The sequence below is a fragment of the Capsicum annuum genome, chromosome 12 (assembly GCF_002878395.1).
Source record: "Capsicum annuum cultivar UCD-10X-F1 chromosome 12, UCD10Xv1.1, whole genome shotgun sequence".
In the NCBI taxonomy this organism is placed as follows: Eukaryota; Viridiplantae; Streptophyta; class Magnoliopsida; order Solanales; family Solanaceae; genus Capsicum; species Capsicum annuum.
Window position 1 is genome coordinate 127,174,365 of NC_061122.1, and position 25,446 is coordinate 127,199,810.

At 36.9% G+C, this 25,446-nt stretch overlaps 1 protein-coding gene across 2 annotated transcripts; it reads left to right on the plus strand.

The window, feature by feature from the left end:
- The first annotated feature begins 357 nt into the window (after positions 1-357).
- On the plus strand, positions 358-21,808 carry LOC107856697 (sodium/hydrogen exchanger 6). 2 transcript variants are annotated; one of them, XM_016701674.2, is made up of 22 exons: positions 362-736; positions 1,674-1,725; positions 1,837-1,896; positions 2,025-2,049; positions 2,139-2,224; positions 2,313-2,424; positions 7,484-7,546; positions 7,729-7,748; positions 7,862-7,959; positions 8,321-8,349; positions 8,946-8,977; positions 9,058-9,105; positions 9,195-9,255; positions 9,345-9,442; positions 9,542-9,617; positions 9,711-9,730; positions 9,917-10,014; positions 10,093-10,202; positions 20,556-20,639; positions 20,737-20,846; positions 21,056-21,132; positions 21,318-21,808. In XM_016701674.2, exons 1-22 carry the CDS (start codon positions 553-555, stop codon positions 21,368-21,370), a joined length of 1,596 nt encoding a protein of 531 aa, XP_016557160.1. In that variant the 5' UTR covers positions 362-552; the 3' UTR covers positions 21,371-21,808. The 2 variants fall into 2 exon arrangements, with proteins under 2 accessions (XP_016557161.1, XP_016557160.1); XM_016701675.2 differs by lacking the exon at positions 21,056-21,132 and having other exon boundaries at positions 358-736.
- The last annotated feature ends 3,638 nt before the right edge of the window (positions 21,809-25,446 follow it).

Genomic DNA, 25,446 nt, shown 5'->3' on the forward strand with positions numbered 1-25,446 from the left:
ATCCCATTATACATATGGAATAAGTTATCTCATCACTATGGTATAAATGGTGGGATAAGTTATCTCAGGATTGATCAATCCCTCCAACCAAACAAGGAATAAAATGAAAGATTATTTTATCCCGAATTACTTATTCCTTATACATCACACCAAATGACCCCTATTACTAGTACCACCATATGTAATGTATTAATAATATACCTATAATTAATAATTCATTGATCCAAAATCCTATCAAATATAATACTAATTAATACCATATTTAATACATAAATTATTTCTTCTAATAAGTCTTCCCAAACGACTTGACCTATAGTGATAAAGGTCGTTTTCTCTAGATTATAACAAGCTACTACAGTGAAAGTGCTCTTTTTAGAAACTTACTCTAACCATCTGTTTCACAAACCGCAGAAAAGTCTTTTTTTCTAAACAAGCAAAACCTGAAGAAGAGTAAACGCACGCCTCGTGGTTGGTAAATTACCTAGGTTTCACCGTTGATCGCAATTTGTCGAAAGTATAGTGAGTGTGTTTAGTTGGAAGAATCGATTGGGCATGGAGGATCATATTCAGATTTCTCCGGCCGGGGCGAAGGCGAGTCCAGGAAAAGAGCAACAAGCCGCTGGATATGGGATACTTCTTCAGATCATGATGCTTGTACTCTCCTTTGTTATTGGTCATGTTCTTCGTCGTCGTCGTTTCTATTATATTCCTGAAGCCAGCGCCTCTCTTTTGATTGGTATTATTCTTAATTTTCATATACTATTTTCATTTAGTAGGTTTCTATAGTTTGTATCTGAAAATGCCAATTTAAGTAGAATTTTCCATAGTAAGGTTCAATTTCCCCCTTTTTCTGTTCTGGGTCAATATAACCTGACTCTGACAATGCCAAATATCAGTAGCATTTCCCTTTTTCTTCTGGATATTGTCCAATTCATCCCCTTTTTGGCATTGTGATAGTTTGCCATGGCATTTTCAAATTAAGGTACTGGGAACATCGTTGCACGAGTTTGCCTTTGTTGTTGTGGGTAATCATTTCAGAATACTACAAACAACAACAGCATACCTAATGTAATCCCCAAAAGTGGGGCCTGGGGAGCGTAGGATGTACACAGACCTAACCTCTACCTCAGAGGTAGAGGTAGAGCAACTGTTTCTAATAGACCCTTGGCTTCAAGATAAAAAACAATCTATACAAGAAGTACCAGAAATGAAAGCAGAACAATACTACAACAAGATACTATTGTAATCAAACTTCACGAAACAACAGATAGTAACCGAAATCGAAGAACAAAAAGCAAGAGTAATACCACAACTACTAGAATGGACCGTTTCAGAGTACAGTGGAAGCAAAATATCATTGTTGGAAGCAACTAAACTAGTTGGGAGTTTAGTCATTGTATGCTTAGTTTGTTCTCGAGCTTTAGAGAAACCTTAAATTGAGTATTAGAATGAACAGAATGCTCAAGTAGCTGAAACCCAACTAATTTGAGAGTGTGCCATTTTTTCTTTTGGTTGATGTTGGTAATAGTTCACTAATCTAATGAGTGGTAAAATGCAATTTGAGTACTGTTTTTTCAAGTTTGTTCGTCATTTTTCATTGACTTGACCAACTAAGGTGCTCTTTAGCTTGTGACATACTGAAACCTATGTTTCTTGGATTTTCTTTGCGGCAGGTTTGCTTGTAGGTGGATTGGCCAATGTTTCAAATACTGAAACAAGCATTAGGTAGTTTTTTGAATTTTCATCACCGTTTAGGTCTTGAAGATTTTATTTATTTCTAGGGTTTTGTGTTGCTGGACTTTTGACTCTTTTCTTTTTCCGCTCCTTACTTGGCAGGGCATGGTTTAACTTCCATGAAGAGTTTTTCTTCCTCTTTTTATTGCCACCGATCATATTATATCCACATTTAAATTCTTTCTTGCAGAAAATTTTCTATTGTTTTTGTTCCATGTACTGTAGTTAAATATTCAGCTTCTTTGGGAATTTATGAGCAAAAGTTCTTTTCCTTGACCTTCTTTGCTTACTCAGTCGGGATTTAGTCTATCACCTGTAAGTTTTCTTCTCTTGGTACTTGTTCATATGCAATCTACTTTGTTTTTGCGTTGCTAACACCATGGCTTTACTGATGCTCTAAGCAGAAACCATTCTTTTCAAATTTTGGAGCAATTATCACTATTGCCCTTTTAGGAACTTTCATTGCTTCTGTTGTTACTGGCGTTCTGGTGTGAGTATTGCTTGCTTCTATGATTTCTTAGTACTATCATTTTTCACTCTTCATATAATTGATATATTGTGAATGCAAATTTTTGCAGTTACCTTGGTGGAGTTACATATCTCATGTACAGACTTCCATTTGTAGAGTGTCTGATGTTTGGAGCTCTTATATCAGCAACTGATCCTGTCACTGTTCTGTCCATTTTTCAGGTTACTCTTTCTTTATTGGTGTCCTTCGTAGATTTAATCAACTGCTTTGCTTCCTGTAATGAGCTAGTCACTTTGACTATCTTCTCTTTTTTATTTATTTTTATGTTTGTTTGGTTCGGTACAATTTACCACATATGTTAACACAGTAAAATCCGTAAACAGAATCCTTCCATTATGAAAAAAGGCGAGTTTTATGCTGACATCTTCACTGTTTGCACGATAATGTCGTTGATCATGTTAGCCCTTAAATTCTGCGTACATAATCCCAGGAACATGAATGGTGGGTGGCTGCGGCACTAGTTGATTATGATGTGCAATGGAGGTAGAAGAGAATTGATGGAACTGATGAACCCCCACCGTTGTGAAATCCTAGACATCTGAATGATATTAAGACTTTGTTACAGATCCTAATCATTCAGATCTATTCAGACCCATTAAGTGATTGTAATATAAAAAAAAAAGACGCAATGGTTATTATTTGAATTATTAAGTTTTAGATCTTAAAAACAAATAAATTTAATGATTAAAATTTGAATGACTAAGAGCCTGTTTGGATTGGCTTATTTTAAGTGCTTTTAAGCACTTTTGTAGCGTTTGGGTAAAATTACTTGCTTTTAAGCACTTGTTTTTAAGCCAAAAAGACAAAAATAATCCAAAAACTATAAGCCCATCCAAACAGTCTCTAAGATCTTCATTAAGTGCAAACAAATGAGGCTTAAGTCATGTTTCTTTAGAGAAAGATAGAGACCTAGAGGCACCCATTGGTGTGCCATAGTGGTCAATGAAGTGGGTTGAGAACCATGATGTATCAAGTTCAAATCCTAATGGAGGCAAAAACACTAGGTGATTTCTTTCTAACTCTTGGTAGAAAGAGTTATCCAATACCTATGTTGGTGGGAGATAGCATGTACCCTGTGATATTAGTCGAGGTGCACATATGCTAGCCCAAAAGAAGAAGATTGAGACTTATAGAGAAGGGCTTGGACAAAGACAAAATCTGTAGTATAACTCAGGGTGTATGGTAGGTGTAAGTTTGGTAATAGATGGAGAAGGGTAAGGGATGGACCCAATATCTGTCGGTGTAAAGGTGAAAACGACGGGTTTGTCGGTTTCTAAATAACGCTATCTGGCGAAACAGTGAGAAGAGAGGAGATGAATGAGAAAGGTAAGTAAGATAGCTTGTCAGAAAATACCCCCGTTTAGTGATTCCTAAAGTTGATGAGTGTTGTGAGTTGAGGGATTCTGAGATTTTGGAGAAATTTTTTACCTTGATTTGTAGAAATCTACCGTCTTCACCAAACATCCAAGGATCATAACTGTATCTCTGAATTAGTCACCTTGTTACTGATAGTGGTGTAAATAGAAATGGAATCAGGCAGAAAATTCTAGAGGGCTACTTCTTTTGGGCCAAAGGAAGTTTGGGGGAGGGCTTAGCCGTCCAAATTACAAATCTCTATAGGAAATGCTCAAAGGACCCAAATCAGTCTATAAAGTAGTTAATCTATCCAGAATTCACAACAATCATGGTGTCTTTTCCGAAAGTTGTAATACTCTTCCAAAAAAGGTTTGGAATTGTAATGCACTGACTGCTGAATCTAGCAAAGTTGCATTTTTTTTCTGCAACAATAGTTTATATATTCTCTCCATGTAGAACCACCAAAATAGATGCGTGGGGATGATCACCCTTATTTTCCTCTATGTAACCTTGTTATTGTGTTTCCTACCTCTTGTGACAGATCTATCACAGTCCATTCACTACTACCAAACAGTGAACATCAGTGATCAACCTGTCTAAACCCCACATGAAAGCAACACTAGTGGCCTGTTTAAGTAGCTAAATAGAGAATAGAGAAGTATAATTTCATATATGCGGAGAACTTTTTCATACATGTTCTACCCTTGAGTTTGATAAGGGTTTAGCTCGGTAGACTACTTGCAATTTAGATCAGGTTTCATCAGACCATCACTACCTTGAAAAGGAAATAGTTGTATCATTGTTATAATGTTCTCTTCCAGCATCTTTCTGTTTGTTGGTTGAATTATTTGAATGAAGCCAATCTAGTGGGTTTAGGTAGTATTTCCAATAGCATTGACAGAAAAATATCTTGTGTTTGATAGAATGCTTGGAAATTATGTTGGTTAATAGAATAGAGTTGAGCTTTGTACCTCTACATGACTGCTCTTTGGGTATTTCAGATGATGCTATGGCACAGATATAAGTTGTGTTTTTTATAAACCAGGTATATATACAACAGCAACAACAACAACAACAACAACAAACCCAGTATATTCCCACATAGTGGGGTCTGGGGAGGGTAGAACGTACCCAGTCCATACCACTACCTCTAGGGAGGTAGAGAGGCTGTTTCCGATAGACCCCCGGCTCAAGACAAAAGACATTAAACAGAATCATCAAAATCGTAGAACATGATACAAATAAAATAGGTACGACACTCGCAATTAGAGAAAAGAAAAAAAGAAATACATACGTAAATCAATAACTAAAGCCATAAATAAATAGATAAATACATAAATTTGCCAACAAACGACAGCAAGTCCACCTACTTACTGACTACTACTACTCCACACCCTTAGCCCTCTACTCTAATGCTTTTCCTCCATAACTTTCTATCCAGGGTCACATGACCCTCAGTCAGCTGTAACTGCTCCATGTCACGTTTAATCACTTCTCTCCAGTATTTTTTCGGTCTATCCCTACCCCTCTTGAAACCTTCCAAGGCCAACCTTTCACACCTATGAACTGGGGTATCCGTGCCCCTCCTCATCACATGACCAAACCATCTCAACCTCACTTCCCGAATTTTATCCTCCACAGACACCACTCCCACCTTCTCTCGAATAATTTCATTCCTAACCCTATCAGCCTTAGTGAATCCACACATTCAGCGTAACATTCTCATTTCCGCCACCTTCAATTTTTGGATGATAACTCTTAACCGGCCAACACTCTGCTCCATACAACATAGCAGACCGGATTACAACTCTATAGAATTTGCCTTTCAGTTTGAGGGGCACCTTCTTATCGCATAAAATTCTCGAAGCGAGATTTCATCCAACCTAGCCCCATGCGGTGAGATACATCCTCGTCTATCTCTCCATTCCCTTGAATCGTAGACCCGAGATACTTAAAACTATCCCTCTTGCAAACCACCTGAGAATCCAACTTTACTACCACCTCCTCCTCTTGCCTCGAGTCACTGAACTTGCACTCCAAGTACTCCGTCTTGGTCCTACTCAACCAAAAACCTTTAGACTCCAGGGTCTCTCTCCAAATCTCTAGCTTATCATTAACCTCTTGTCCCGATTCATCAATCAGAACTATATCATCCGCGAAAAGCATACACTAAGGCACCTCGCCTTGTATATTCCACGTTAGCACATCCATCACCAAAGCGAATAAAAACGAACTAAGAGTTGATCCGTGGTGCAACCCTGTCAAGACTGGGAAATGCTCAGAATCTCCTCCCACTGTCCTTACCCTCCTTACCCGAGTCTTCGCTCCCTCATACATGTCCTTAATCGCTCTGATATATGCCACCGGAACCCCCCTGGCCTCCAAGCAACTCCAAAGAACCTCCCTAGGGACCTTGTCATACGCCTTTTCTAGGTCTATAAGCACCATGTAAAGATCTTTCTTCCTCTCTCTATACTGCTCCACCAGTCTCCGCACAAGGTGAATTGCCTCAGTCGTGGAGTGACCAGGCATAAAACCAAATTGGTTCTCCGAAATAGACACAATCTTCCTGAACTTTCGCTCCACCACCCTCTCCCAAATCTTCATCGTGTGACTCAATAACTTAATACCCCGGTAGTTGTTGCAACTCTGAACGTCACCCTTGTTCTTATATAAAGGAATCATCGTGCTCCATCTCCACGCCTCGGGCATCTTTGCTGACTTGAAAATATTGTTAAACAAGTTGGTTAGCCACCGCAACCCTGACCCGCCATAGAACTTTCAAAAATCCACCGGAATCTCGTCGGGCCCCGTTGCCCTACCCTTCGCATCTTGCGAATAGCCTCACTGACCTCCTCTACCCTAAAACGCTGACAAAAGCCAAAATCGCTACACTCCCCGGAGTTCTCCAACTCTCCTAACACAACACTTCTGTCCCCTCATCATTCAAGAGCCTATGGAAATAAGACTGCCATATATCCTTAATGAGGGCGTCATCCACCAAAACTCTGCCATCCTCCCCCTTAATGCACCTCACCTAATCCAGATCCCAACCCTTCCGCTCCCTAACCTTGGCAAGCCTAAACAACCTCTTCTCCTCTCCTCTCTCCTCTAACCCCTTATACAAACTTTCAAAAACTACTGTCTTAGCCTCCGTAACAGATAACTTAGCCCCCTTTTTAGCTACCTTGTACTCTTCCTTGCTCACCCGCTTCTCTTTTTCATCCTTACTCTCCACCAACTTAGTGTAAGCCGCCTTCTTCGTCTCCACCTTTTTCTTAACCTCTTCATTCCACCATCAATCCCTCCGATACCGGCCAGACCAGCCCCTCGAAACCCCCAACACCTCTCTAGCCGACTCCCTGATGCAACCAGCGGCCCTCTCCCAAACATGTTAGATCGACTATAAGAGTCCTTAGTTACCATGTCGCTTCATCTAAGCTCATCTCAGGTAAATAAACGAGGGGTATATAGTCCGATAAATCTAATAGATCCTACCTCATTGAGGGAGATATGCAAATTGAAAAGGAGAGCCACAGTTGCAGAAGAAAACTCTTATTGACATGACATGACTTTGAAAACCTGCAGTTTCAAAAGAAAAGATTTAAAAGTGTTAACATTGGAGAAGGGGATGAGGGAGAAGATATTTGGTTTTGTCCTGGGTCTATCGCCATGGTCTGTCATTGGAGGTCGAATATCAGATCTGTTGAGTATCTTTATTTATTTTCTGACAATCAATTCCTTTGCCAACTTATGTGGCTTTTCAAAAGTTTCAAATTGATATAGGTCGGTCTACTGTTTCATCATTGGCTAAGCTTTGCTGTCCTTCCATTGAACGAGTTCTTTTCTTTGACATGATTGTAGGAGCTTGGCACAGACGTGAACCTATATGCTTTAGTCTTTGGGGAATCTGTTTTAAATGATGCAGTAAGTCCTACCCATTCTTTTATATGAAAGGTTGGTGTATCACTACGTAGATTACTTGTTTTCCTGTATATTGGGAATTTATGTTGTGTATGTGTATTCTTTATCAAAAAAAAAAAAAACTATGTATATGTTTTTTGTGTATTTATATCTTTGTTTTTCCTTGTATGCTGCACACTTGGAAGATGGCAATTTCCTTGTACAGGTTAGTATATGTGTGCTTAACTGTTGCACGGGTATTGATATCATATGCAAGAGCACCTGCACATACAAATATATCCATATGGATTGACAATCAAGCACTGAATTGTTTTATAGGACAATGTCATTGGTCAGAAGCCACATGTCAACTGGTCAGAATTACTTCATGATAACCGTCCGATTTGTTGAAACTTTTATGGGCTCCCTTTCAGCTGGTTAGTATTTTGGACTGTTTAGTTTTTTGTTCTCATCTTTCTTCACTCTGAGAAAGCTAATGTTGGTATAAGAAAGAGAAGGTCAAGCAGGTGTCGTTTTAAGGGAAAACCCCCTTTTTAAACTATTCAAATTATGTCATTTTCTGGAAAATCCCGAGAGCGTTGCTCTCTTTTCAAGCAATCTGAATATATTTCAGTTGCAACTGCTGGAGCCAAGAAATTTATCTACGTTTTTTTTTTTAAAAGGAAGCTGCTGGAGTCAGTATCCATATGCATTTGTTCTATAAGAGCGCGATTGTTTCTCAATAGTTTGGCTTTTTTTTTCCAAATCAGCTAACAACTTACTGCTCTGATTCTACAGGTGTTGGAGTTGGATTTGTTTCCGCTTTCATATCCGTCACGTTTTATTTTCTTCCCACGGTGCTTCTTTCACACAGTTTGTATGCACAGAAAAAATGAACCATGAAGTTTTACCTCCTTAATGATTTCTAACCAAAATTTGTAGGTCTTCTAAAGATGGTGCCTCAATAATCCCCAACTTCTCGAGGCACTATGATTAATAAGCTTGAAGGTTCTATTATACTTCCTCCGTTCAAAAAGAATGACCCTTCTTTTTTTGGCAACACTTTAATTCCAGCTTTTCATGTGACATGTTTAAGCCACAAGATTAAGGGACATTTTGGTACATTTGACATAACTTTAGTTTAAGACCACAAAATTCAAAAGTCTTCTTTATTTTCTTAAATTCCGTGCCAAGTCAAAATAAGTCATTCTTTTTGAATCGGAGGGAGTATTTAGTTACATTTATATCCTGCACAGTCGAACAGGAATGAAGGTTATTCATCTTCAGAATCTCTCAGCCTTACCTATTTGGTCTTTTCTTTCTTTTTTTGTGTGTTGTCCATTTCCTTTACTCTTCAAATTATGAAATGTGCATTTGATGCTTTCTAGCTCATAAAATGTTGTGGTGCCTTGACTTCACACACCTTTTCAAATATGCTGGCTTGGATATTGACAAGTAAGTCAAGTATTCTGTAGTTTTCTGCTCGATCTACTAGTGACTTATATTGATGGATTTTCTGCTAATGCTGTTGGCAGTCTTCAGAACTTGGAGAGCTGTTTGTTTGTCCTATTCCCATATTTCTCGTAAGTCTACATCAGATTCTCTCACCTTTTTACATTCTATCTTGATTTTGTGCCTAACATGTGTTTTATCATGAACCATCATCTTCCAGATATATGCTAGCAGAAGGACTTGGTCTCTCTGGCATAGTGTCTATATTGTTCACTGGAGTCGTAAGTTTCATCTACATTTTCTCTTCTTCTTTTTTTTTTTTCTTCTGTTCCTACCATATGTGGTTAGTGCTTCTTGACTTGTTTTGTAGGTTATGAAGCGGTATACGTACTCAAATTTATCAGAAAGTTCACAGCGATTTGTGTCGGCATTTTTTCATTTGATATCATCATTGGCTGAAACTTTTGTGTAAGTTGAGCATCTGAGTTTTTGAGGAATTGTGATATTTTGTACTTCCCATTTTTGTTAAATAACTTTACTAAGTGCTTGGTTTTGTTTAACGTGCAGATTTATATATATGGGCATTGATATCGCGATGGAAAAACATAGCTGGTCCCATGTTGGATTTATCTTCTTCTCAATTGTATCCTTATCATGTTTTCTTTATATATTGAAACTCATTCCTTGATGTTATTGCGAATCAAACTTTTTTCCTTTAACTTCTTGTTCGCCCCAGCTGTTCATTGTGATTGCGAGGTATGTTTTATTACTCTTTTTTCTTGTTCTCTAGGATTACAAATGGTTGGGTGGTTTTATCCCAAACTCATTGTCCTAGTGCCTTTGTTGCTCTACATTTTCCTGTACTCAACATTAAATTATGGATGGAATGATCTCAAGGTTGTAAATGTATAATTTCTAATATTTTTCCTCTCTTTCATTAAGGGCTGCCAATGTGTTTGGTTGTGCATATTTGGTGAATCTTGTACGACCTCCACACCAGAAGATACCAGCAAAACATCAAAAAGCACTCTGGTACAGTGGTAAGTAGAAGAAATTATTTTTGTCTTTGTTGTGGCTTTTCGATTTTATTTGATCTCTCTATTAATGTGGATATCAAGGACTTCGAGGCGCTATGGCTTTTGCCCTTGCTTTGCAGTCAGTCCATGATCTTCCTGAAGGACACGGTCAGACAATATTCACTGCTACCACTGCCATTGTTGTATTAACGGTAGGAAACTAACTCGAGTTTTGATTTAATTTCTTATTGATGGCCTAATATGCATGAAAAAGTTATCCTGAGATCAAGTGGCAAAGAGTAACTAATCGAAATAAGCTGATTCTACTGTGGGTGAGAAACTGTTGTTAGGATGAGTACATAGATGCGAACATTGAAGTCAGATATGCAACTGCAAAATTTTCCTCCTTTGCTAATTTCAAGCATTAGAGTTGCTGGTCAAAAACTTCTATTGTGCGTCTTTTTTCCTTTTAAAAAGTGAAATAGGGTAAAAAAATATTTTTCTAGCATCAAGTGATTGCTAGGCCTATGCATCACTAAATAACCAAACCTCAGTCCTTTTACTGCGCGTAATGAAATGAGAGTTTCTACCATTAAACCTGTATCATGTACATCTATCTCCCAATTGCATAATGCTAGCAAAAATATACATCTGAGGATGCATACATTGGTTCTTCCTCTAAAATTCTTCTGGTTCCTCTCTTTCCATATCATGCACCAAATGGCTGCGGGGATGTTATTCGGTGTTCCATATCTCTATTCTGCTTCGTATGCTGTCCTGAAAACCAACACTGCTCTTTGGTACTTTTTGGCATGCACCAACGAAGTTCTAGTTGGTTCAGCATCAGGTGCCATAATTTCTTGTCAGTCTGTGGTGGATGAATGCATAATTCGTGTACTCATATCCTAACTCAAAAAGCACACGTCTGTTACATGTAACAATTCCTCTTCTTTGTATTTGTGTTGGACATGCTTCATGTGCTATCTGCTATGTGAAACATTCCCCTCGTAAAGTTCTCTGTTTTTCCAAACAAGTGTCCATGGTCAACCAGCATTTGTGTTGCTGGACAGAAACCTGTATGCTGAACTGTGAAATGGCTATTTCTGCTTTGCATATCAAATAGTTTGGAATGCTTGTGTTATTTGAGGTGTTGCTGACGCGCCGGAGTAGTTGGCAGATGCTCTCTTGTTTACAATCATTGTGGTGCCTCCTGATTAGGGTGTCAGTCCTGCCTTTATGTGAGCCATATTCTGCAATTACAGCTGTTGGGTTTGCCACCAGTCTGAAAATTTCAGGGGACTGTGCCCTCAGGGGATAATGACCTATCCCATGCCTCAAGCCAAAAATGTATTTTCTTGTCATCTCCTACTTTGAACTCTTCATTACCTGTTAACTGCTCCCATAATTGTCTAATCTGCAAGACATGTTTATTTAGTAATCCATTGATTTCATATTTTGCTTTTACTACTTCTCTCCAGAGAACTCCTTTTGGTAGATCTCCATAGCCATTTAAACAGTAGAATTTGATTGTGTACTCCTTGATGCTTTATTCCCAGTCTTCTTACTTTTCTGGTTGCCCTGGTCACAGTATTCCAGTTCAGCAAATTATGTGTTTTCTTCTCCCTGATGCCTTGCTATAAAAATTTCCCCCCAGTTTGTCAGTTTTTTTCTGTAATGTTTTGAGCATTGGGAACATGGACATGGTGTAAGTTGGAAGCACATCCAGCACAGAATTATATGAACAGCAATCTGTCTCCACAAGTATTTTCATTTCCAATTCGCCAATTTCCTTTCACATTTTTCCAAGACTTCCTCAAATACTTTCAGCTTTGAAATTATTGCCCTGTGGCACACCAAGGTTTTAATTTCTTGCAGCCTAACATCTGTGAGTTCCCTGCATTGTTATCTACTTCATTGTCTGGGAATAGATGCCTTTTGGTAAATTTATTGCAGCTTAGTTAACCCTTCAAACAGCAGAATTAAAACAAAAAATTATGTGCTGTTCGTCTACCTCACCCAAGACTAGAGTGTCATCTGCAAATAAATTATAAAATGTGAGACATGTACAAGTCCTCTTGCCTTCTTACCCAAGCTGAGAAGCCCGTTCTCCAGCTTCTTGGATAGCCACCTTTGACATTGTGCTTAGGCCTTCCATAACCTAAATAAAGAAAAGAAGCCTACTGGTTCACCATTCACCAAAGTCCAAAACTGAGAAACTTCACTGCTGAAATGCAGCTCCTACTCTGATTGCTCCATGTAGTCCATGTAGTCCATTCAGTTAATATCCCAATGGACATGATTATATTTTTTCTCTTATGTTTAGTTTGCAGAATAATCTAGCTTATCTACAAGATTACACATTCGTATGCGATTAGGACTAAATCACAGATCTGTCTCCCCTTGGTAAATGCTAACTGTTTGCCACCAACTATGATATTACCCTTTTATTCTTCCCACCAGCAGCTTTGCCAAAATCTTGTAAAAAGTTCCTACAAGGCTGACTGGTCTTGAGTCTTTAAGCTGGCTTGCAACATTCTTCTTTTGCATATACATGCGACTTATGCATTCATCTTTAGAAGACATTTAGTTTATAAAACCTGTACTGAGTTGGCTCTATCCTGGTTTAGCTATTTGGAGTTATTATCATGGGGTACGATAAATTCTTATTAAAACCTGTACTGAGTTGGCTCTATCCTGGTTTAGCTATTTGGAGTTGTTATGTACATAGTTCAAGATTTTATGAAGTTCAACTTTTATGCCCTAGTAAATTAAGTTTGGGTGTAAATTTTTGTTGGATGTACAAGAAATTAACCAGAATGAAGAAGAGGTTTTCACCTAGAGTATCCTCCTCCGTGTGATTGCTCCAAATAGATTAAGAACTTTGCGCTGATGTCCACTAGAGTCATACCAAATTCAAAGCTGTGTTAGTAAATTCCTTGATAGGCAGCTACTGCAGTGAATGAACTATGTCAACCTTTCGGTTTGGTGGAGTGGGGGGTGGGGTGGGGGTGGGGGGGAGTGCATCTGGTGATCTAGCACAAAAGGGCTTTTGAAGAACAAGTGTCATTCACAAGAGCAACAGAAGTTCAGTCTTAAAGCCAAGCTAGATTTTTTCTAGGTGACACTTCTTTTTCTTTGCTCCATTTCACACACATCCCACTATCAGTATCTTCAACCAACTTTAAAGACTCCTGTCAAGTGTCACCTGACATGCAATGACTAAGCAAAATTCAATTTAGTCAATAATGGCTAACCTTAGTTCGAACTAGTCAATATCACCCATATGGATATTTTGCTTCCATTAGGCTCTGTTAATTCAAGTTAGTCAATAATGGCTAACCTTAATTCGACTGCATTTGGGTCGGGTTGGGTTTGGGTGGATTGGTTGGGTTTGTTGATTAATTGGTATTAATAATAATTTCAACCAATAAGAAGAAGGTTTCATATGTTGAATGAATATTCTAATTATTTTTCTTAAATGGTTTGTTAAGGGAAAGAGCAAAATAGGCCCCAAAGGTGGATGGAAGGGCATTTTAGAGCCCAAAGGTGGAAGGAGGGTATATTTGTACCAGTTCTCATACTTGAAGGGTAAATTAGACCCTCTTCCGTTGTTTTTAAGTAAATAAAAGATAGAAAGACAGACGAAATCAAGGTTATTTTACCATTGTTTTTTAAGTAAATTAAAGATAAAAGACGAAATCAAGATTATTTTGATCTTTTAGGTGTTTCATCCTCGTAAAGCTAACAGCATAGAAATTGGATCCAGTTGAAATAATACCGAAATTGCATTATATAATTATGTTGGTATTGCTTATACCGGAAATGAAATGCCAACTAAATTCAATATAAAATTTTACTGAACTTTTATACCAGGACTAGTTTCTTACTCCCAGTTACCAAATGCCTCCTCCTTCATTAGAGTGTTGCTCCATATCCTCTGGTTCTATTTTTTTGTTGGTTACCAATATAGTAGTTCACATATTTACCAACCAATATAATAAATTTAACACTGTCAAAAAAAAAAAAAAATTCACATATTTACCATTGTTTTTAAGTAAAAAAGGTAGAAAGACGAAATCAAGGTTGTTTTAACCTTTTAGGTGTTTCATCCTCGTAAATCTGATCTCGTAGAAGTTACCCCGTGTTGGATTCAGTTGAAATAATACTGGTGTTGCATTATATAATTATATCGGTATTGCTTATACCGGAAATGAAATGCCAACAAAATCCAATTTAAAATTTTGCCGAACTTTATGTAGGACTATTTTCTTATTCCCGGTTACCAAATGCCCCTTCTCTAGAATGTTGCTCCATTGTCTCTGGTTCTAGTTTTTTATTGGTTACCAATATGGAAAGCAGTACATAGTATATGGAAGAAAAAGAGCAGTAACAACAACAAACTTGTGTGATAGCCGAAGCACAAGAAATAAATGGGGTAACAATAATCAAAGAACCCAAAACTTATACCACCTAGGCTACACTGCAGGAAAGCGAGAGAACACTCTCTGTTACCATTGTCAAAAAAAAAAAAAAAAGGCGAGAGAACACTCAACTACCAACCTTCTACTCTAATCCACGACCTACAAACCCTCCTACTCTTACCATATAAAATTATTATCTTTATTCAAAGTGAAAATAAGCTTATTTCAATACTTTTAGCATTGATTTTCTTGACTTTGGATGCTGCAACCATGTTAAGATATTTTTAAAAAAGGATTATTATTTGGAAAGTTCTTAATGTTCAAATAGTAATTACCTTTGTATCTTATTTGGACAATAAATGAAAATAAGAAAAATCGTTTTATCTGAATATCTTGTTGCTTTCACATGAAGTTCTCCCAAAAAAATTTACTACCAATACTACAATAACAATTGTGATGGCTCAACCTTAAACTAGTAGGGTGCGAGACGTGACTTGGTTCTTTAGAAAAAAAAAGAAATATAGGAGACATGACTAATTTTTTTTTTCTTTTGTCCGTTATTTCATTGCTCAGTAAATTGTATTTTAAAGTAACTACTGGTTCTCTAGTTGCTCAGTAAATTTTATTATAAAGTAACTAGTGGTTCACTAAGAGTAGATATCCTCTAATTTTCAATTATCACACTTGTCCCTACGTTGAAATATAAAATTTAACCAAATTTAAGGTGTATTAGCAGACATTGGACTTAACGTAATTACCAACAACCAATATATATTAATTCCAACTAGTTGGTATTGCTTACATGGATCTTTGCTTCCATTGTACACGCTATGATAAATCCGCATTGATTTCAAGATATGATAGGTCTTTTGAGACAACTTTGGTCCAAGGAATTTTAGGTCTACCTCAACTTGATGTAATACCTTCAATCATCATGGTGTTACAACACTGATCTATGCAATTTGAAGTACGTAGGACATGATTTGACCATCATGCAGTCTTCTCTCGTTATCTCCTATAATGTGCTACTTGTATCTTTTGTCGAATATGATTATTTCTAATGTCTTCTGTCTATCCATCTTAATTTCTATTAAATATTAGAATTGTAGGATTAGACTGCGTACAATAGACCCTTGTGGTCCGGACTTTCTATGGTCCCCATGCATAGTGGGAGCTTTAGTGCACCGAGCTTCCTTTTTTAATTTGTATTAATTATTTATGTTTTCATATTTTGGTTGTAGTGCTTTTTGTATTATAACAACTTAACCAATATCAAGTCTGGGGAAGGTAGAGTGTATGCAGATCTTATCTCTACCTTGGAGGTATAGAGGTTGTTTCTGATAGACCCTTGCCTCAAGGAAAAAACTTAAGCAACATGACAAAAGAATTGACAAAAGTGAAAAAGTCATGGCAAAATACTACAGAAAGCGTGACAAATCATTTTGAATAGTACAACAACAACAACAACAGACCCAGTGAAATCCTCAAGTAGAATCTTGGGAGAGTAGAGTGAGTGTATACAACCTTACCTCTAAAGAGGTGGTTTCAAAAGTCCCTCAGCTTTAAAACTTGCCAAATAGTTCAAAAAAAAGGAATAATGATAGGGGGCCAATCACAGAAACAAAATAATAGTAACTGTGCGACAAGAAACTACAGGAATAATGCTTTGACTACTAGTATGGAAAGATAAACAAGATAATGCGCTACTACCGGTTAATTTTCTGCGCTAATCTGTATTCCTCCATAATCTCCTATTTATGGTCATCTCCTCGGTAAGTTGAAATTATGCCATGTCCTGTCTCGTCACCTCTCTGCAATACTCTTTTGGCCTACCTCCACCTCACCTCCGCACCGAGGCATCCGTGCATCTCCTTTGCACATGCCTAACCCATTGTAACCTCGCTTCCCGTATCTTGTTCTCCGCCGAAACCATTCCTATCCTATCCCAGATATCTTCATCTCTAATTCTATCCCTTCTAATATGCCCATATATTTTCGTAATATTCTTATTTCTGCAACTTCTATTTTCTGAATGTCGTTCCATAAAACATACTTAGTCTAACCACTACTCTGTGGAACTTTTCTTTAAGTTTAAGTGGTACCTTCCATAGCACATGACTCCAAATGCGAGCTTCCATTTTATCCATCTTTCACCAATACAACGTGTAACATCTTCATCAATCTCCTCATTCTTTTTGGATAATAGAGCCTAGATACTTGATACTCGCTCTCTTGGATGGACTGTATATCAAGCCTCACATTCACGCTAGCCTCTGTGTTACATTACTGAATTTGCACTCCCAAGTATTTTGTCTTGTTTATGCTTAACTTGAACCCTTTTTGTACTCTAGGGTTTGTCTTCAAACCTTCAGCTTAGCATTAACTCCGCCTTGAGTCTAGCTATGTCGTACGCAAATAGCATATACCATGGCACCTCTCGTTGGATATGCCGCGTCAATTCATCCATCATTAAGGCAAACAAAAACAAGCTAAAATATGATCCTATGTGCAACCCCGTCACAACTGGGAAGTGCTATGAGTCTCTTTCGATTGACCTTACCCGAGTCTTAGCTCCATCGGACATATCCTTTGATTGCCCTAATGTACGCCGCATGTATCTCTTTAACCTCCAAGCATCTCCATAGAACTTCCCTTGGGACATTATCGTAAGCCTTTTCTAGGTTGATGAATCCCATGGGTAAGTTGTCTTTCTCCCTCAATTGCTCCATTAGTCTTCTTACACGATGAATGACTTCTGTAGTTGAGAGGCCCTGAATGAAACCGAACTAGTTCACGGTAATAGCCACGCCTCTCGCCTCCCTCATCTCCACTACCCTCTCCCAAACTTTCATAGTGTGACTTATAGTTTGATACCCCTATAGTTAATTCTAAATGTCACTCTTGTTCTCATACAATGGGATCATTGTACTCCACCTCCATTCTTCGGGCATTTTCGCCATCTTTTGAAATTATTTTGTATCAAAATAACTGCTTCTTTGATAGGTTGAAGGCAATTCTGATCTGTAAGCTTATATATGAAAATATGAATTTGTATTTATCAGCTTGTTGAGGAGGATAGTGTCTATTTCGGAGAATCAGTTTGGTTTTATGCCTGGTCGCTCGACGACTGTGGCAATTCACCTAGTGCGGAGACTGGTTGAGCAGTATAGAAAGAGGAAGAGGGATCTTCACATGGTGTTTATTGACTTGGAAAAGGCATATGACAAAGTCCTAGGGAGGTTCTTTGGAGATGCTTGGAAGTGAGGGGGGTCCCTATGGCGTACATTTGTTCAATTAGGGACATGTACGAGGGGACGAAGACTCGGGTAAGGACTGTGGGAGGGGATTCTGACCATTTTTTGGTCCTGACTGGATTGCATCAGGGATCGACTCTTAATCCGTTTTTATTTGCCGTGGTTATGGATGTGTTGACAAGAAGTATTCAAGCTGAGGTGCCATGGTGTATGTTTTTTGCGGATGATTTAGTCTTGATTGATGAGTCGCGTCGAGGTGTTAATGATAAGTTGGAGGTTTGGAGACAAACCCTGGAAACTAAAGGTTTCAGGTTGAGTAGGACAAAGACGGAGTACTTGGAGTGTAAGTTTAGTGACACGAGGCAAGAGGACGAGGTGGTAGTGAAGTTGGAGTCTCAGGTGGTGTATAAGAGAGAGTTTTAAGTACCTTGGGTCTATGATTCAGGGGAATGGAGAGATTGACGAGGATGTCTCTCACCGTATTGGGGCAGGTTGGTTGAAATGGCGGCTCGCCTCGGGAATCCTTTGCGATAAGAAGGTGCCTCTCAAGCTTAAAGGATAATTCTACAGAGTTGCAGTCCGACCGTCTATGTTGTATGGCGCGAAGTGCTAGCCAGTTAAGAACTCTCACGTCCAGAAGTTGAAGGTGGCGAAAATGAGGATGTTGCATTGGATGTGCGGTATCATGAGGGCTGATAGGGTTAGGAATGAGGCTATTTGGGGCAAGGTGGGAGTGACGTCGGTGGAGGATAAAATTCGGAAAGGGAGGTTGAGATGGTTTGGGCATGTGATGAGAAGGGGCACGGATGCTCCAGTTCGTAGGTGTGAGAGGTTGGCCTTGGATGGTTTCAAACGGGGTAGGGGTAGACTGAAGAAATACTGGACAGAAGTAATTAGACATGACATGGAGCAATTACGGCTCACCGAGGACATGACCCTTGATAGGAAGGTTTGAAGGAAGAGTATTAGGGTAGAGGGCTAAGGGATGTGGTTAAGTCATAGGCTGGAGTTAGGAGAGTTTCGTGTAGCTTGGTTGGTAGGGCTAAGGTTGGGGGAGGGGGTGCTTTTTGTTGGTTCATGTACTTATTTGAGGTTGTTGTATCTTTGTTATTTTATCATGTTGTATGTTTGCGATATTTGAACACGGTCTCGGTCCTTTTCTTGAGCCGGGGGTCTATCGGAAACAACCTCTCTATTTCTTCGGATGTAGTGGTATGGACTGCGCACATTCTACCCTCCCCAAACCCCACTATGTGGGAATATACTGGGTTTGTTGTTGTTGTACACATTTACCACTGTAAATCAAGGTTATTCTGATCTTTTAGGTGCTTCATCCTCGTAAACCTAATCTCGTTGAAGTTATCTCATGTTGGATCCAATTGAAATAATACTGACATTGCATTATATAATTTTATGGTATTGCTTATACCGGAAATGAAATGCCAACAAAATCCAATATAAAATTTTCCTGAACTTTATACCAGGACTATATTTTTATTCCCTGTTGCCAAATGACCCCTTCCTCTCTAGAATGTTACTCCATATTCTCTGGTTCTAATTTTTTGTTGGTTTCTCAGTAGTTTTGTCAATTACGCCATTGCTATTGCTTGCAAAATCACATACATTGTGAAACTCCGTCTTCTATATTATTAACTAACTCATCCGTAAGAAGATAAAAACAAGTATGAGCTCGAGGCAAATCCTGATGTAATCCCTGGACGGCACTTCAGTATTTTGCTCCAACTATACTTACGCTTGTTTTGCTACTTCGTACATATCATGCATGATGTTTATGTATTTGATAGTTTCTTTTTTTTCAACATCCATCACAAGGACTTCTTGTCTAGGCCATTAATATCATGTGGAGTTCTTTCTCCTCTTCCTGCAAACTGTGATTAATCTATTTTGCAAAAATATAGCCTCAAGATCCATAGCCTAGCCTAAGTTGGTTCCATGTCAGCCTCTAATGCCTCCATGTCAATGCTCTATCACTTTTTATTATAGTGTTTCAACGTACGACTTCAAAATTTGTAACTTATACGATTTTGAATATCTCCATTAGTCTTATTAATTTGGACAAGTGCTCTTTCTCTAGTGGTTTGGCATCTTTCCACTCCTCTATATAACATTGAATAGTTCTTCAGAGCAATCCTTTTCAGACTTTCTTTAGGTACCATTTAGGCCATAGGTTTTCCGAACTCAAATGTTCTTGGTGCCTTTACTTCTCCTGACCTAATTATGACTTATTAGTGTAGCCAAAATTATCATCTTTCACGGATGTATAAATATCTGTGCAGTTCTTATGACCCTCATTCGCATACACTAAAGAAATCAAAAGTCATATACACTAAAAGTAAACGGAAGTCTTAACATTATGCACCGAAAGGCTTCTCAAAACCATCGCATTACACAGTTTATTAGAGAACTCAATGTTGGAAAAAAAAGAGAACTTTATCACGAAAAAGAAAACGTTGATCAGATTCAGAAGAAAGACTCAAACTGATGGTGACTAATGTCTCTGTTCTGCTGAAGCCATGCACTTTTACGTTTTCCGGAACTACTGGCCTTCATATAATTATCTCCTGAGATGCTAGTGAAACCCCAAAACATTATATTGCAAAAAGTGGGTTTGACAATTCACGTGGCATTCTACAATCATATAATGTTTCAGAGTAAGTTTGTCAATAGATGGTTTTTCCTGAGTTTGCACGTAGCTGAAACATTACTGCTTCTAAAAGTAGGAGATCTACAACGAACCATAGTGTTGCTTTGGAATATTCCATTTTGATTACCTTTACTCCTTTCTACCTACTCTTCCTCCATACTGGATAAATGATCTCTTCCAGAATATATGATATAATTTAATCAAACTCCGTCTGCAACTTTTCAGGTTTTGATTATTGGAGGATCAACAGGAACCATGCTAGAAGCCTTGGAAGTTGTGGGTGATGGTCAATCTGGCTCCTTGGGTGAAGTAAGTGCATTAGCCTAGCTATTTCCAAATTTTGTAATAAGTTAGAATGTGTTGTTCAGTGCACTAATTCTTTCTCCTGCTTTTTTTCCGACTTCAGAACTTTGAGGGGAACAATGGATATGTAGCTCCTTATAGTGATGAATCTTATGATGGTGAACCGTCATCAGGGAATAGGTTCAGGATGAAACTTAAGGAGTTCCACAAGAGGTAATGTTCTTTTGCTTGTGGCACAATGTAATTGTAGGGAGATTTTAGTTTTGGTGTTTTAGTGTTTTAGTGTCCTTTTTTGTTTTCCACCCGGTGTCCAGTACCCACGTTCTCCTCAAGTTACCAAGTCATCCCAGCTAACTAGCTAAGTGGGTAGATCACTGCCTCATCATTTCCCGTCTTTTAATGCATTTAATTGTTCTCTCCAGTACTACTTCATTCTCAGCATTGGACAAGAACTATCTCACTCCATTCTTTACTACTCAAGGTGGAGATGAAGATGAAGGTAAGCTGCACATCGTTTACGCTTTATAATGTTTTGGTAACTTGATGTGAGAATCGGACTGTTTCTGTCAACATCCTATTTAATCATTCACCTACATTGGTTCTTGTGCTCATCATCTTGTCTAATCATGTATCGGTTACCAACTCGATAAGCTCATGCATGACACAATTTTTCCTGGTACACAGATGAGCCAATAATGCACAACTCCAGAAAAGGCGGTTATGATGGTTGCAACTGACTTTTCAAATAGCACAATCAAATTCAAGATGACAAGATTAGTACAAATCACATTTTGCTGCAAAGACGAAATCAACTTCAAGTATACTCTGTGGACACAATGAGTGGCTTGTTGGTTGTAAGCATGCATCAATTATGACAAAAAGTTTAGATTCTTTATGGGTACAAAGAATAACGGGTGGCAATTCAGTATAGGAAGTTTAGGATTTAGCATACCTAGCAAAGCAAAATCATCTGATATCCCTTGTATATGAATGTTCAAGCCAGGATTAGGGACGAAAACAGATCTCCGAGTGGTTACTATATGCTGAAATGGCGATACTATTCACTGATCTTTAACTTTTACGAATTAGTGTAAGTAATTGCAAAGCCAGGATTAAGGACAGAAACAGAACTCTGAGTGGCTTCTATCTGCTGAAATGGCGATACTATTTGCTGATCTTCGACTCTTACGAATTAGTGTAAAGTGATTGCATATTCCACTAAGCTAGTAGTGTGTTGCTTCGTGCAGCTTATCAGCTTCATTTTAACAGGCAGTGTAGATCATTACTGCCATGAGGAAACATTCAACCATTTTTGGTTGTTCCTAATTTGGTTCTCAACGTTAAGTTGCCAATTTATTTGGGATCTAAACTAGTATGAATGATTCACTAGCTTGTTGGTTTGGCTATTCTTTTCCTTGCAAAGGAGTTTGTTAGTTATTCGAGCATTTAGTATTAGTGATTAGTGATTTTGGATATGCAATGAGCGTATGACGCATGTAGAACAGTAGAGACCAAGTGGTACATAGATTGATTTGGTTTGATTTTTTTTTTTATAGAGAGAATATATAAATATGACTTTAAAATTGACATCAAAGTTATTTGATAACTTTGATCTTAAATTTTGATGGTGCATAAATAGAACTTTTAATTATTCAAAATCTGAACAAATATGACCTCCGATTTTGCAACCCCATGCGTGAGTTTCACGCGCGCTTACGTGGAAAGGTAATTCAATCATACGGTGCCATGTTTTTAAAAGGGTTGACTTGGAGGGAGGTCATCTTTGTGCAGTTTTGAATAGTTAAAGGTCTTATTTGTGCACTGTCAAAGTTTTACTTTGTGTTAAAACGGCGTCGTTTATAATTCTTCTTCTTCTTATTATTTTATTTATTTTTATAGGAACACCACCTAGTTTTTTTAATTAAAAAATCGAACCCACGTAGTAGGCTGAAGGAAGCGCCCAAGAAGAGCAAATAACACCATTAGGCTATCTAAGTGCCTTGTTTTATGTGGTTCAACATTAATATACGTACATAAATATAGATTTTCTACCTTATATATATAACGTAATTTTTTACTGATGGAGTTCGGGTGAACCCCATGGCAACCACGTAGGTCCGTCCTTGCATTAATTTAATAGCGTTTTAACAATATTAATTTAATAACATTTTTAATAACGTTAATTTAATATACTATTACTATTCTTAATAACGTTTTATTAAAACTATAATTTTTTTTTATTATTAGTATAGTTTTATCTTTAATTTAATATTTAAATAAATTATATTTAGATATATTATATAACTTAAATTCTCCCTCTGCTTTATAATATATATACATACCCACGTGGTTTTTTCATATGAGGCTGACCCATATAATTAATAAATCTTCAATATTGCTCTTTTTTCACAATGACAAAAGAAATTAGATGTCATTTTCATCTTTGAGCCGAAAATAATGAAAAAATAATCGTGAAAAGTCATATTTGTGCAGTTTTGAATAGTTAATGGTCATATTTGTGCATTGTCAAAGTTTAAGGTCATATTTATGTGTTATGCCCTTAGATTTTAAGCTGGACGCGCCCAGTTTTGCGTGTTGAGCACGCGTTTTGCCACGTAGGATCTAAAGTCATATTTGTGCAATTTTGAATAGTTAAAGGTCATATTTGTGCACTATAAAAGTTTAAGGTCAAAGTTATAATTGATGTCAATTTTAGAGTCATATTTATGTATTATCTCTTTTTTAATAAATCAGATCAATTATGTTGGGTTTTTTAAATCTTGGTTATCTCAGCTTGGTTTGTTTTTGTCTTTTGGGAAAAGTCTCCACAACACAAGACGCTTAACTAACATTTTCAAATATTTCTTTTGTACTAGTAAGATACAGTTATTTCAAGGGACTCATGGAGACGATAGAAATAAGTCATGGCACTTAACAAAAATCTAGTGCGACCAACAACAAAGATAATGAGATCTTTTAGAACAAGTATATATATACTATTAATAAGAGGTAGTGGAAATACAAAATAGTTTTTTTTTTTTTTGAATTTTATTTGAGTTGCTAGATATTTATGGCTATATAATACCAAATGAGGAAAAAATTCATCTTGGAGGAAAAAACCAGCATAAAATATTTAAAATACTAGACTTATTGTACCAGCCAAAAATTATTCAAACGATATAATATGTTAAGAAACATAAACTATGAAAAGTTCAAGAATATTCACAATTACAATAGAAGCCTCTTAAATATTTATATAAATATAATGCGTTTTGATTTGCATTTAGACTTTTTTTTAAAGTTAAAATCAAGTCCAACTAATTACGATTAACTTAATTTACCGAATTGGTGTGAGAGGGTGTCACTAATACACTTGATGACAATCTACATAATAAATCTATTATGTTAGAGACCATAACTGAGACACTATTGTAAATCTTGATATCATCTTTAATTATTTTCAAATGGTAGGTTTAAAATTTAAAAACTTCAAAGATATGGTGCGTGTAATTCCAAAAATTCTCATGTATGCTTTTCAGAGATTGGGTGATATGATCTTCTGTACTATGTGTCCAGCTTGTATCTTGCATAGTATTATGTTTTGGCAAAATGATATACTGGATTTTTGTACTTGTCAAACGCTGACACATAATTTTAAAAATAATTGTAAAATAACATGTAGAAAATAACGTGGGATAGAGTTAAAAGATGCCAAAACCTTTTCATCTTTCCATTCTCCCATTGTTCATTTTCACACCTGAACTTTTCCTTTCCACTTTTCTCTCTGTTTCCCCTAAATTGTTCGAGTATTGTTGTTGTTTTTGTTCGACTTTCAACACCTATCTATCTAAGTTTTTCAACTCATTGTCGTAATTGCTTGCTTGTCAATTTGGGTTTCATCTATATTTGTGTCTTGTTTGGTTTTAGGCTGGTGTTAAGTGGGCCGGCCCAGGTCAACCCAGAATCGGCCCGTGAATTTTAACCGGGTTGTGGGCCGTATACATGTATATATGATTACACACGTAATTGTATATACGACTATACGTTAGTTAAATATATATACTACTCTAAATAAAACATATACTACAAGATATATACTACAATATAATGATATATATACTAATTAATAAAACATATACACATGTATACGTTAAATATATACTACTTTAGAGACTATAGAAGATATATATGCATATATACGTACCATTCAATATATATGTAATACTTTAAATCAAATATACTACAATATATACACACACTATATATATAGTTATACACTAATTTATAAAACATATACACATGTATACGTTAAATATATACTACTTTAGAGTCTATAAAAGATATATATGCATATATACGTACCATTCAATATATATGTACTACTTTAAATAAAATATACTACAATATAATGATAGATATACTAATTTATAAAATATATACACATGTATACGTTAAATATATACTACTTTAGAGTCTATAGAAGATATATACACATATATACGTACCATTCAATATATATGTAATACTTTAAATAAAATATACTACAATATATACATACACTATATATATACTTATATACTAATTTATAAAATATATACACGTGTATATGTTAAATATATACTACTTTAGAGTCTATAGAAGATATATACACATATATACGTTCCATTCAATATATATGCACTACTTTAAATAAAATATACTACAATATGATGATATATATACTAATTTATAAAACATATACACATGTATACGGTAAATATATACTACTTTAGAGTCTATAGAAGATATATACACATATATACGTACCATTCAA